This window comes from Clinocottus analis, unplaced genomic scaffold, assembly GCF_023055335.1.
Source record: "Clinocottus analis isolate CAN_PGR_092001 unplaced genomic scaffold, fCliAna1.0.p SCAF_8, whole genome shotgun sequence".
Taxonomy (NCBI): Eukaryota; Metazoa; Chordata; class Actinopteri; order Perciformes; family Cottidae; genus Clinocottus; species Clinocottus analis.
In genome coordinates this window covers 14,270,953-14,284,920 of record NW_027176240.1, presented here as the reverse complement: position 1 = coordinate 14,284,920, position 13,968 = coordinate 14,270,953, and the positions used below count along the sequence as shown (strand labels likewise).

Below are 13,968 nucleotides of genomic sequence, written 5' to 3'. Positions count from 1 at the left end.
CACGGATTAGTCACAAAAAAAATGTCTAGAAAAAAGACAGTGGATTGAATTGTTTGTGGCAGAACACATGTTAGAACATGTTCTCTCATTCGCCCCATAGTGGCTCTAATACTTAAATTGGTTAAGGTTTGAGCCTCTGCAATAGGGTTTTAGTTAAAGAAAATGTCATTTGAAAATGTTATGTGTACACAATATATATAAGGCTTTCTAAAGCATTGATCAAAACCTGAACCGTTTTGACTGTGTGATCGCATTATTAAATCACTCAAATAATTCAATAACAGTCACTTTTTCATAATAGGGCAGGTGTTTAGAGGACAGCTCCAAAGTAAATTGTGGAAATGCAGATTTCTCTTTTCTTTTTTCTAATCCTTTATGAATCCCACAGTGGGGAATGTATTCTCTGCATTTTACCCATCCTTAGTAATTAAGGTTCAGTGTCTTGCTTAAACAGTGTGATAGTAATATGTCTTTAAAGTCAAGTTTGTATCTTGACATGTAGTACTTTTGTAAAATTATATTTCTGTTAAAACAAATCAGTACGCGTGCCAAATCAAGCATAAAAAGAAGTTTTGCTTAGTCTCTCACCAGTGGTCTGGCAGAGAGGAGCAACGGGACCATTTTCAGCGTGACTATGGTCACACGGTGATCGTTGAGCGTCTGTTAATGATTTATAAAGGCTGAGGCAATTCATATTGTAAGAGGCAGATTTAAACTTTAGGCAGATTAAACTGCGTCCGTGAAGAAGCTCTACTCCACAAACATGAAGATCCTCAACAGAGAAGAACTCCAGATCGCTGAAGGAGTTTTGTTCAAACACTTACCCAAGAGTTCTGTGGTAAGCGGCTTCAAACGGTTTACAGCACATTCCTCAACGTTTCATTTAACAGCAGTGTCTTGCTATTGTAGCTCTAAACTCTGTGTGTGTGTGTGTGTGTGTGTGTGTGTGTGTGTTTGTGTGTGTGTTTGTGTGTGTGTGTGTGTGTGTGTGTGTGTGTGTGTGTGTGTGTGTGTGTGTCTAGGTTTACGGTTTTATATATGGGATTAACAGGAAGAAACCGAGCACACTGGAGGTAATCGTTGACATGTGGCCGGATTTTAAGGTTATCATTTGTCGACCTGACCCCAAGGTGAGGTCACTCAACACTGGAAATTGTTTACATACCTTGAGTTTCTGTCTGCCAATTGTTTGCTGAATACATTATTTATTTCCCAGAACAAGCGAGCCCTGGAGTTCATGAAATGTGTGTCCTACTACAGCCTGCATGAACATATCTTAAGGAAAATGCTGAGAGAAGAGAATGCAGTTGACTGGAGCACATATTTTCTTATTAGAGGTGAGATAAGGTCACTGCAGAGTACTCTCATGATATCAGTGATATCATCGACAGGCAAGGTTATCGTTCTCAGTGTAACTCAGTGGTGTAACTAGTAGTGATGTGTCGTTCGTGAACGATTCGTTCAAAATGAACGAATCCTTACAAGGACTCAAGAGTAATGAGTCTTCTCAAAAAAAGATTCGTTCATGTTCTCGTGGCCACGCATCAGGACTTGCATAGGCTCAGCCAAGGAAACAGAAATGATTCGGTGAATGCAGGTCACGTGAAAAAGGATCCAAAGACTCATACAAAGACCGGGTCGGGAAATGAATGAATCATTTCTGTTTCCTAGTACTGAACCTATGCTGGTCACGTAGGAAACAGATCCAAAGACCTGTATGAGGCAGATGAACGAAAGCGGAGGTGAACAAAGGTTTATTTTCCTTTGATTTATCTTTATTTTCTTTTTTATTCATGATAGAAATGGCCATTACACAGAGTAATACACTTTATTTTACATTTCATGACTCTAAATTGTAATGCAGTATAGTGTGGTATTGCTATTTTCATGAGTAAAGGGAGTGAATATTACCCCTTCAAAGAATTTCAGAATGGCGTAAACATGTAAATCCTTTTTGTCCTCCAGGATTCGACGTGTCTGATGCGACCATGATCAAACAAGTGTCTTCTGACAAAGAAGTCAACAACCGAGTCTTTGCTTTGCTGCATCTTCTCTATTTGCCAGACAGCAGTCATCTGCTCGCACCAGCAGCTGACAGGTTGTCAGATCATTACAATTTACTTTTAAGTATACATATGTGCATAATTTGCTTTCATAAGTGAATAGTAAAATATGACATTTCATCAGTTGTCATACTCTGATTCTCCACACAGTGAGCTTCAATCAAGGGTTTCCTCTCTTAACCTTTCCCACGTTGACTTGGTGAATAATACCTGGAAGTTCGGCGGGAACCAGCAGAGTCGCATGAAGATTAAAGACCTTATCAGCTACTTCCCATCATGCTGCATCACTGACGGCCAGGGTCAGCCCGTATCCTGGATTCTGATGAATGAGTGCTGTGCGATGGGCAAGTTGTACACTCTGCCAGAGTACAGAGGGAGAGGCTATGCTAAAATCCTGGTCAGCACCATGGCCAGGAGGCTCCACACTGAGGGCTACCCAGTGTACTGCTTCATAGAGGAGAACAACATGGCCTCCTTCAAGCTCTTTAAAAGCCTTGGCTTCATTGAGGATCCCTCATACAGGGCAGCATGGTTTGAGTTCAACTTTTGATTTTGTAACTATTGGGATTTAATGTACAGCTGACACGTTGCAAACATAAGGTTTTCGTTAATGACAATGTGATTAAACAATTTTATGTATTATGTATACACAAATACGGCTCCGCAAAGCATTGAATCAACACATGGACTGTTATGACGGTGGAAGGGTAACCAAGTAGATAATTTGAGTTCCTTATATTTTATTTATTTTTATTTTTGTTTTAAAATGCGTGTACTCAGACTGAACATGTTGGTATTTAATCTCAGTTTAGTCTAGTGTAGTTCTGGTTGTCATGCAAAGAGTGAATCCCAGTGTTTTGCCTGGATACGGTTCTCATTAGTTACTCCTGAAATGCAGACTTCTGATTGGCTCAAATAAAATAGGTCAAACCCTCTAACCAGGAGGAGCATTTGGCGTTGCCAAGTGAGAGAGCGAGAGAACGTCAGACTGAGCGAGAGCTAAATTGTTTTAAGAAATTTGTTCAGCCGATATAACAAGTAAAAGTGTTAGAGATGGCTGTGTAGCTTGTGTGACGGCACTTCTGCGAAGGGAAAGAGAAAACTCGGAAAACTTGTTTTGTCAGAAGTAACAATTTTTGGCTGAGTCTTGGTGAATTTTGCTGAGTCAGCTGGCATGCTAACCGCATTAGCCACATATCTGTTGACTCTAGCGCATCACTACATGAAGCTGCCGTTAAAACTACATCAATATTTGCACATTGTAGTATCAAAACCAAGTTGAACTCACTTCTGGTAGACTGAAATCTTTAATCGTGCAAAATGCCAAAGAAATACAAATACAAAGGGAAATTTCACACATTTAATAATAGCATTTCATTCATGACTTCTGTCCGAGGAATTAATCTTCACCACGCAAAGACAGTCAAAGCCTTGGCATCAGAAAAAGGCAGGTGTATCAGAAGACTGACAGTGTGTGACCTGATGACACTGGAGGGTGTATCAAACCTTCCTTCTATTGACAGGTAGCTATGCAGGGCAATATTTGAGTGTTACATTTAATAGTTCATTAATAAAACAGGAATCCGCTCTGCATCAGCTCAGCTCTCACTAAGCTCTCTGGACGATTGGCTTGATGAATAAGACATGGACGTTTGGAAAGAACGAGGACGCCATCTGGATGATCTCGAACATGTTCGCAAACATCCCCTCCTGCTGCGTGCTGGACACAGGAGGAAAGCCCGCATCCTGGATCCTGATCTACACGTCATATGCGATGGGCATGTTGTACACTCTTGTTTGAAGTCAATGGTTTAAAATACCTCCAACAGGGACTCTAAAATGATACGTTGCTCCCTGTGTATAAAAAGGGGAAATAACTTATGTTTTATCCTCCTACTTGCATGTTATATTTTCACCTCAGGTTCAGTTATCTTAAACTGAAGTGACCTGCTCCTTGCAGACCTCTCTTCAAAATCTCATCCCTTTTGTTTAAAAGAACTTGATGCATATCTGGATCTGAAATGAAAATTAAAAAAAAAAAAGATTATTAGTCATTTGTGTGCATATTTATAAAACATGTATGCTAATGGTGTTCTCATCATGCAAATGTATGTTAATACTGCATCAATGCAATAAAGTATTTCATAAGAGAACAACAAACAGTGTTCAGTAGTAAGAGCCTCTGTTAGACAAGCCACTCCTTCTTTGGTCCACATTCAGTCTATTGCTTACCTTAGAGGTAAAGTAAACTTTAATGTATGTTAAAGACCAGCAATTGATTCACTTTATACAAAAGCAATAAGTGCTTTTCATGTTTTCCATTTCAGTTTTTTTTCCTCAGTGAGAAAAGTCCAGTATGTGTTGGCTTGAAAAGTGCACTGAACATCTTGTGATGTGAGGAAAGTTCTCCTCTTTGAGAGAAGATTAAAAAACCAGAAGTGACACTGACTTAAAGTGCTCCGCATGGTGGATCAGACTGCGGGGTAGGGAGCTTTGCGCATGTGCGATCAACTTTCAATCTGGACGTGGATCCGCTCAAGCCTGCAGCGCGAGCTTGCCAGTAAACTGACTGTCCATGATCGCTTTGTGATGGAGAGCGCCTCGCACCTCTGCTCGTTAAGAACAGAAACTACACAACAATACGTGCTTTCACGTCAGGCTCGAGTCAGCAAGTTGTCAACACTGCCGGTCGGTGAGGCTACAAGCACGCGTGCATGTACATAAATCACTTCAAAATAAAAGCAGTATCGTATTGCATTCATGGCGCGCATCTTATTTATTTATTAATTTTTTTAATGACCTCACGCAGGACGGACTGGGAGAGCCGTAAGATGCCCAGGTCTGAACTACGCCGTCTGGGAGAGATTTAAAGTGCAGCACATGTGTGGCAGTGATAAGCCCCTCCACTGCAAAAAAAACAAAACAAAAAAACATGCAGTTAACGCAAGACCAAATAATTAACGAAAAAAGGATGGCCAGATTAACGCTAAATTAACGCGTTAATCTGCCCAGCCCTAAGAACAATTTAAATTCAGACTGCTCGGAGTAGATCAAATTAAAAGTTTAAAAAAAACCTAATAATTTTGGCAATAAAAGGTCAAATATAATGAAATGAGTTTGGCCCAAACTGATATTTGAGATCAGGTTAATAATAACATAACCAAACAGTATTAATGCAATTATTTCTGAACTACATCCATAATTTAATAAAAACTAAATTGGAAATGGGATTGAAAATATGTATTTTTTTTTAAAAAGAAATAGAAAAAACTGCTCACTGTTTTATCTTTGCTCTGTGAACTCTTCGAGACGAATCAACCAAGTGTTCCAGTACTTCAACATCAGCTCTGAGCTCAACTGATGAGCATGGGCAGGTGAGCCGTCCTTGTAGGCGACTACAATGAGTCCATGTTTAACCTGTGATGAGAACAAATAAGCGGTCTAAGTTTTTTGTGACACACTGTAGCAGACAATTAAACAGATTAAATGTGTTTATTTACTACTCTTTAATGTGTGATTCAAGTACAGAATATGACTTCAGGTTGAGAGATAAACAAGCTGAGTGAAAAGCAGAGAAAGAAAAGAACATCACATCATGCATCTCAATAGATTACCTGGTATTTGTAGTTGCCGTCATTGTTCAAAGCACCAGCATAGGCCGCCACCTGAATGGGGTTGTCGTATGTGTTGCTCAGGAAAGGTTTGGGCTTCTGTGAAGTCTTCCAGTCAATAACACACAGTACACCCCTGCAGACAAACATGTGCAGTCAAGTCTGGTGTAGAAATAGTACAGTCTACTTTTGTCTGCAAACCACAATATTTACCTGTAGCGAGCGACACAATCCAAAATCCCCAGATAGTTCAGTGTGTTGTGGTGCACAGTGCTTTCAGTGGCTCTCACGGCCCTGACGTCATCCAGAACGTGAGAGATGCTCTGCAGGTATCCCTGAGCCTCTGGTGGATACTCTGAAGTCTCCAGAGGATTTGTGTTCTCCCGAGTCGCACATGACGCCAGGACGTCATCCAAAGCTGAATGGAAAAGCTTCCCCTCCCTGAATAAATCTGATTGAGAACAACTTTTGGTCACAGTTTGTCCTGACACTACAGAGTTTACAACGTCACACAATTCAAAAGCAGCTGACATTGATGCGACGAGACTTACTCTGACTGTATTCGTTGAAGCCCTCCTCTCCGAGCTGCGCCACCATCCTCTTCTTCCACCTCTCCAGGTAGAAGATCTGCTCTGGGGTAAGCGTTTGCTGAAGAATGCGGGTCACACTGGGCACGAGGGGCCTGCTTTGCCGGTTTAGCTCAATCCGGGCTGGGGATCCCGACTCCAGCTCCTCCGTTTCAAGAGTCTCCTTAAAGTCCATGAAGGGATGCAGACTTTTGGGCACCCTCGGCTTTGGTCTCGAGGATGGTGCTGGAGTTTTGACAATAGGTCCATACACGTGCTCGTCCTCTGCTTGGAGGGTGTCGGGGGTTTGGTAACTGACCCTGGATGACATGACGGACTTCACGAGAGACGAGTAGCGCTCGCTGTCCACCAAGCTGTACGGACTGCGTCTCTTTACGGATCTTAGGCAACGGCAAGCAGAGAACTTCCTCACGAAGAGGGTGGTGCATTGGGGGACCACGGTACCGCCAACGCACGCTACGCGTTTAAGAATGAACATTATGAGCACTTAACGGAACAAAAAGACAATATCTTGTGAGCTAACGGGCTACACATAGCTCACGTTCAGTGTTTTCACAGTATTTTTTAGATTGTACCCTTCATTTGGGTGATGGTACTTGCCCCAACATGTTCCAGAGCAACTCGTCCTCTACAAGACGCGCCTCTTCTGCCGCACACACTTCCGGAGATGGGATATGAAGATCCGGGTATTTGTAACTATAGTAACTACATTACCCATAATGCGTAGCGTATCGTTGAGGCTGTACTTGTTTTCTTTACTTAAATTTACTTCTACGCTGACTACGCCTCGTGACAACAAAATGCGATATTCCCGTTTAAAAATAAGTTATCATAAAGCATCAATAGTAAACCATATGAATAGAATCGTGGAAGAATAATGTGAGTGAATAGGTTAAACACCAATCACAGCACTTGTAAATTCAATGTTGTCCAATCAAATAACCTGTAAGGTGGGATTTAAATGACGTCATCAAGAGGGTGGCGAGAAAAACGGTTTGACAGTTCATCAGGCGGCTAGCAGTCAGCAGAGGGAGAGCTTCCTGCATATAGTTTTGTTATTTGGATTGCTGGCCTGTTCTCGCTGTGCCGACGACTAGAGTGCCATCATGACATCCACCATTGACGAAAGCAACAAGGAAAAGGTGACTTCAGTGTGTCTTGCATGTAAATTGCATTAAAAGTCAGCCCCGATCGCACGAAGGCGACTGTTAGCGAACATTAGCGGTCGCTTTTCCAGCTAAAGTGTTACCGCTAACTTGTGTCGTTTTCTGTCTCCACATCGCTAGCCCCTGGCTAAAGCTAGCAAATGTGTTATCAATTAATATATCGAGAAGTGGGTTGCGTTGAACCAGTGGTGTCAAACTGCATCTGTGCAGTTAGAAAAGTGTTATTTGCTGTGGTTTAATGTTACTGGACGTGTAACTAAACGATCAACGGTGAAGGCATTGGTTTTGCGTCAAGGGTATTTTCTTTTCATTAAAACAAACAGAAAAGTACCACAACGTCAGCATGAAAGGCATTCAGTTATATTATTCACTGGTTTGCAGAACACCACATTGGCTATTAAACACTCAAGTTATACTAATATTAGCATTCTGACTATCTAGCTAAATAACTTTATCAATGGGACTACACAACAAGCTTCACTCTCTAAAATGCCCATTAAGTTGTATACACCCCTCTCTAAAATGGTTACGAAAACACTGAACTGTGTGTGTGTGTGTGTGTGTGTGTGTGTGTGTGTGTGTGTGTGTGTGTGTGTGTGTGTATGTGTGTGTGTTTATCAACAAGAGAAACTTTTAGACTGTTCATTCCTTATGCCATAATATAACATAAAAACAAGGGTGAGAAACTAGTCCTTAGCTAAAGCAAGACTGGAGTCTGCACTCACTATTGGATCCAAAAGTAACTGCTTCCAGACCTTTTACCAAACACACACACACTGACATCTCTACTCATGGGAGAATGATTTCCAAGGGCACGTTTTAACTAGATGCACGATGAGCTCTATTGGTAGAACCTGTTTTTGTTTATATATTTAACTTCCAATCTCTGTGTGTCGTCACTGTGACGTTGTAGCCAGATAATCAGATGAGAGACCTGTTAGATATTTTCCGAAAGCCGGGTTTGAAACCTAAAAAATGCATTTGTCTGTACACATAAGATCAACCAGTAAACATTTTTAGTAACATTAGTGTATTCTTTCTCTTTAGATGCGCTCTGTGTCTGTTGATCTAAACCATGATGCCTCTCTTCTCATTGACATTCCCGATGCACTCTGTGAAAGGGACAAAGTCAAGTTTACTGTGCATACAAAGGTAAATGAAAAAAAGTTTGTATTCCGACAAATAACTAAACTTCTAACCCTAAAAGTATTATATAAGGGTATTTGCTGAAATGTTGTTAAATTATGTTTGTTTCCAGACCACACTTAGCTCTTTCCAGAAGCCGGACTTCTCTGTTCCGAGGCAGCATGAAGACTTCATCTGGTTACATGACACTCTGGTTGAGACAGAGGACTATGCCGGCCTAATTGTAAATTGGACTTATAAAGACACATTTACACATAAAGACCATTGAACTTGTCATGAATCTTAAGTCATTTTTGTTTCCTGCTTTATCATTCATAGATTCCTCCAGTGCCCCCAAAGCCTGACTTTGAGAGCCCAAGAGAGAAGATGCACAAACTGGGGGAAGGTGAAGCCACCATGACAAAGGAGGAGTACACTAAAATGAAGCAGGAGTTGGAGGCGTAAGTGTGACACGAGAACAAAATGACATATGTGCATTGTATTGTATAGACAGTGTTGAGTTAAAGCCTGTAAAAAAACAACAACATCTTGCTCTATTTGTTTTTATTTTTATTTTCAGTGAGTACCTGGCTGTGTTCAAGAAAACTGTCCAAGTGCACGAAGTCTTCCTGCAGAGATTGTCCTCTCACCCCAATTTAAGCAAAGACAGAAACTTCCAGATTTTCTTAGAGTATGACCAGGATGTGAGTTCCCCGTTATGCTGACTTCCTTTCCCCGAGTTGTCAGTTGGAAAAGAGGAAATAGAGTTTACTGGAGACCTGTGACACATGGCTTGCATCCTGCTGTGATCAGCAGTTCTCTATGATATACATGTCAGTCAGTGGCTGTGTTGTTTAACATATCTTAGCAAAGCTTTAAAGTCATTATTACGGAAGATCTAGCCTAAGTGTTTGTGACACACTATTAAAAGCAAGAAAGTATTACTGAGTACTTAGTTTCCACAACCACATATAATGTGTTATAACAAATAAATCAGATTGTACTCATAAACGTTACATGTACACTTTCTAAATTCTGTCATTTCAGCTCACGGTGAGAAGAAAGAATGCCAAGGAAATGTTTGGAGGCTTCTTTAAAAACATGGTGAAGTCAGCTGATGAGGTCCTTATCTCGGGAATAAAGGTGAGGCTCATGCATGATCTACTTGCATTATGCATCATACATCTTTACAGCCACTATGTGGTCGCCACTCCCACAGTTACATCTGTCTGTTTGTGTCCTACACAGGAAGTGGATGATTTTTTTGAGCAGGAGAAGACATTCCTGCTCGACTACTACAGCAAGATAAAAGATTCCACTGCCAAAGCAGAGAAAATGACACGCTCGCACAAAAGTACAACACGGTTTTTATATCACCAGATTATTGTTCATTTCCTTGATGAAGATAAATTCAATTATATTTCAAAATATTTTAGTAGTGATTGCTATTTTCTTTTGTTACAGATATTGCAGATGATTACATACACATCTCTGCCACTCTGAACACTCTCTCTGCTGATGATAGCACAGCAAATAAAAAGTGAGAATATTATATATCATTTGATGATCTTTGCAAGGAGATGCTTTGTGCAGAGTTTTTCCATGTTCTTGCTTTTCTTTTTTCTCAGGCACCTGGAGAAGCTGGCAGACCTTTTTGAGAAGCTCAGAGTAAGTCAAACTTAAATGACCAACAAACAGAAACAGTGTTGATATTTATTGTTCTGTTAAGTACAGACATTGTAGTTGCTACTACATGTTTTCATTTGTGTTCCTGCAGAAAGTCGAGGGAAGAGTTGCATCTGACCAGGAGCTGAAACTCACAGAGCTGCTTAGATATTACATGAGAGACATCCAGGCTGCCAAGGTGAGAAATGTTTATCTGCCTGACAAGATTCACAACTTTCATGAAGTTCACATTTGGCTGCAATTCAAACTCAATACACCCATTCCAACAAGGCAAAACGTTGATCATTGAAATGACAAACGCTGACTGCAAAAAACCTGCCCGCACGTTTGCCTCAGAACTCTTAAGTAAATCTGAATTATGGGTAAAGATGAACAGAAGATAATTTGCAACCACCTTCCAGTCAGCATGGGATCAGACATATTTGTTCTATTTGAGGATTTAGTCAAATTTTATATATCTGGATTTGAGGAGCAGTAACAAATCAGTTATACAGAAAAGAAATGTTTATTCTCATGGATTATTGTCTGTTCAGCACATCTTCTGTTAAAATCTTGCAAACATGAAATTAGCTTTTGAATTATTAGATGTTGAGCTTAATGTATTGCTATATATGTTTCCAAAATAATCTTTCTTTATTCTTTTACTTTTCATGTTTTAAACGATGTGGAACATGTCAGGATCTTCTGTACAGGCGAGCTCGGGCGTTGGTTGACTACGAGAACTCTAACAAGGCTTTGGATAAGGCTCGACTGAAGAGCAAGGACATTCCCCAGGCCGAGGAGCACCAGAAGCAGTGCCTGCAGAAATTTGATAAGCTCTCAGAGTCTGGCAAGAAAGGTGTGTGTGTGCATCCATACACAAAAGATGCATTCTTTACTTGCTTCCTTGCGTGTAAAATGGTATGCACAGTGCAAGCCATTTTTTAACCGTACACTGTTATCCTCACAGAACTCACCAGTTTCAAGGGCAGGCGTGTTGTGGCCTTCAGGAAGAACCTCATAGAGATGGCCGAGCTGGAGATAAAACATGCCAAGGTGAGCAGCACAATATAGCAGAGTTACTTTTATTATTTTTTTGATAATTCAAAAATAAATTTAAATGTGTGAAATTCCAAATTCGGAGCATATCTATATTGAGGGATTGCTTCCACACAGCTCCACACACTGGGACAACTGAGCTGGCAGTTATCAGCCAACAACAAAAAACTTACATTGATAAGAAGTAATCAGCGAGCAGCAGAGCTACACCTCCGCTGTTTTGAACTGAAGGGGACAATCATATTATCCAAGGACACCAGTCTCATCCTGTCTACAAAATCCTGCACAAAACTACATTTCTTTCGAAATGTCGGCCCTACGGCCCTATATTTAATATATCAATCCCTGTATTGAACAATGAAAAAAGCTTATAAATATCCATACTATTATGAAACTATTTACTCAAATTTAGCACCCCGAACACACCTCTGGTTTCTTCTTGGTGCATTTAATCATTTATACAGTCTGTATAAGAGACAAAAAGACAAAATATAGATTTCCAAAATTAAAAACTTTTAATTCAGAAAAGAACAGTTCACCTGTTCTGTCAGATTGACTTAAAAATGTACCCACTTTCACTCTCAATACTATTTTCTCCCATGTCTACAGAACAACGTGACTCTATTGCAGGGATGCATTGACCTGCTCAAGAACATCTGACAAGTATTCCTGTTCTACCATCACCAAGTGACCAGTCATAGCAAATGGAAATCTGGTGTCCCTGGGGCCTTGCATGGACATGTATCCAAGCCCTATCTTTGCTCCCACCCATGGGTCTGATGCCACTTTAAAACCCTGCACTAGACCAAGTGTCTTGTAAGCAGAATGTCTTCATGTTTACAGAGTCTCTGTCCTCTGGTCCGTGGTGCATCTTTTTCCATAATTTATGGGAGTCTAACTTGATGTGAATGCCTCTGGAGAATGAGGCTGCCAACATTAAGATCTTCCATTCCTTTGCAGCAACAATAGAGGTGAATCTTGATTTCTTAATTTCTTTTTTTCTAATTTTCACATTCTGCACATATGGCTTTTTCATTATATTTTGCCTTCGTATATTTTGATTTAAAGCTCTTCTCTTGTGTACACTTTTAAATATTTTCCCAGGGTTAAAGCAAGTTTTATGCTCAATCTTTTGAGGCTTTTTTGTTTGGTAATGAAGCCTTTTCCAGAAGCAAAACTAGTGCACGGGGGTGGATAAAACATCCTCATGATCAGCATTCTCGGGCTCTGAGATTAGAGTACTAATAAACCAACCGACAGAAAAACTAAGGACTGACTTAAGAGACAAGACCAATTATCTAACATCAAATATTCTAAAATAGCTGCACTTCATTTACAGTTGAATCAGTCCCCACATTCTTGTTTGTAAGAAGTGGCCTCAGATGCCACAGTTATCAAAGATCCTATTGATGAATGAAAAGATTTCAGCTACAGATTGGTGAGGAAAAATAAGTGAAACAGTAGGCGTCAAGCATTTTTACAAAAACAAAAGCAACCTTAGGAAAGACTCTGAAACTGCATTTAGATCTCTTTTGCACAATGCACGCATCCTCCACTTTGTGTAACATGTCCTCAGGTGTTGCTTCGCCCCAACCAACCCTGGCCATTCATTTTCTGTGCGTAATAATTGTTGTTTTCTTCATTTTGCATTAAATTCCCCTTTTGTTATTGCTGTGGTCTCATGTATCAGGCCTGATTCTATTTACCAGATCCTCTACACATTTTGTTTATTTAAAGAATTTATTGGAAGATGCACTAAGAAAGAAAGAAAGAAAACGCACTCTACAATCATGACCAGGCTCAGTGGAGTGTTAAAATGCATTATAGTTTTTTAAGAAATTGAATGTATTTCTAATGGATTCCAACTGTGTGAATTCCTTTACATTGTGTTTTCTTACAGAACATTAGCCTTTTTTATGAATTTGTAACAATGGCATTGAATAAATCCTACTTTCCCAAGATTGATTTGTGCTATTTTGTATTTCTTTTAAAGGTGTATAGCTTATTTTTAAGCAACAATACAACACGGTGTCTGTTGTTGTTGTTGCTACATCTGTACTTTAAAGAGTGCCCTATCATACCATTAGGTGGCGATATCTATCCACAGCATCCTCTTTCCTTTATGTTTTTGTGTGTAGGAATTGAATTCCAACACAGCTGTATGCACAAAGGTTTGTGTTAAATCCATTGACCAGTGGGTCCTGTGAAGGGACAGTCTGATGTATTAAGTACGCTTTGAGGAAATGCCAGAGTGCTCATGGGAATTACCACCACTACCATAGTGCACAATTCAAGTCCTACATGAGTTGCATGACCCAAACAAGTAAACTGCAGTAACACTGCAGCCATGTGAAACTATTGTGAGATGCATATCCTTTTATCTATGATATTTATATAAAGACAGGCAGCACTTGTAGAAAAACTGGCATACTTGCATAACTGGTTTAAAGTACATTATTTTGTTGCATTACTCTCACAGCAGCGAAAGGTTACACCTAAATGAGACGTGGAGTAGGGAAGTTATAATCTGTGCTTGGACAGAATATACAGTGCCCGCCCATGATAGAGGGGTCAATATTGACACCACTAATAGTGCACAGTGAACTTGTTTGGTTGACTCACTGACTGGGTGAACCCACAGACAAGAGCCAATGAGATTATAACACATTATCAGTGCAAACTGTTAACGTTT

General features: G+C 40.2%; 3 protein-coding genes and 1 pseudogene across 6 annotated transcripts; 3 read left to right on the top strand and 1 right to left on the bottom strand.

Moving 5' to 3' along the window:
- Positions 1-745: 745 nt before the first annotated feature.
- On the top strand, positions 746-2,613 carry LOC137780165 (glycine N-acyltransferase-like protein 3). Its single transcript, XM_068568551.1, has 5 exons — positions 746-838; positions 1,023-1,130; positions 1,217-1,337; positions 1,966-2,098; positions 2,214-2,613. Exons 1-5 carry the CDS (start codon positions 764-766, stop codon positions 2,611-2,613), a joined length of 837 nt encoding a protein of 278 aa, XP_068424652.1. The 5' UTR covers positions 746-763.
- Positions 2,614-3,050: 437 nt separating this feature from the next.
- On the top strand, positions 3,051-4,119 carry LOC137779442 (glycine N-acyltransferase-like protein 3; annotated as a pseudogene).
- mgme1 (mitochondrial genome maintenance exonuclease 1) lies at positions 3,352-6,960 on the bottom strand. Of its 4 annotated transcripts, XR_011077058.1 has the most exons (7): positions 6,226-6,960; positions 5,888-6,125; positions 5,678-5,810; positions 5,342-5,480; positions 4,864-4,969; positions 4,011-4,079; positions 3,352-3,917 (listed from the first exon to the last, which is right to left on the bottom strand). XR_011077058.1 is itself a non-coding variant. In XM_068567158.1 (5 exons), exons 1-4 carry the CDS (start codon positions 6,737-6,739, stop codon positions 5,346-5,348), a joined length of 1,020 nt encoding a protein of 339 aa, XP_068423259.1. In that variant the 5' UTR covers positions 6,740-6,960; the 3' UTR covers positions 3,352-4,079; positions 5,342-5,345. The 4 variants fall into 4 exon arrangements, 1 of the variants encoding a protein (XP_068423259.1); XR_011077057.1 differs by having other exon boundaries at positions 3,352-4,079; XR_011077059.1 differs by lacking the exon at positions 4,864-4,969.
- A 208-nt stretch (positions 6,961-7,168) lies between these two features.
- Positions 7,169-13,235, top strand: snx5 (sorting nexin 5). The gene is made up of 13 exons (XM_068568737.1): positions 7,169-7,403; positions 8,475-8,579; positions 8,686-8,796; positions 8,892-9,013; positions 9,133-9,256; positions 9,600-9,695; positions 9,801-9,906; positions 10,017-10,092; positions 10,181-10,220; positions 10,330-10,416; positions 10,917-11,076; positions 11,188-11,273; positions 11,886-13,235. Exons 1-13 carry the CDS (start codon positions 7,368-7,370, stop codon positions 11,934-11,936), a joined length of 1,200 nt encoding a protein of 399 aa, XP_068424838.1. The 5' UTR covers positions 7,169-7,367; the 3' UTR covers positions 11,937-13,235.
- The last annotated feature ends 733 nt before the right edge of the window (positions 13,236-13,968 follow it).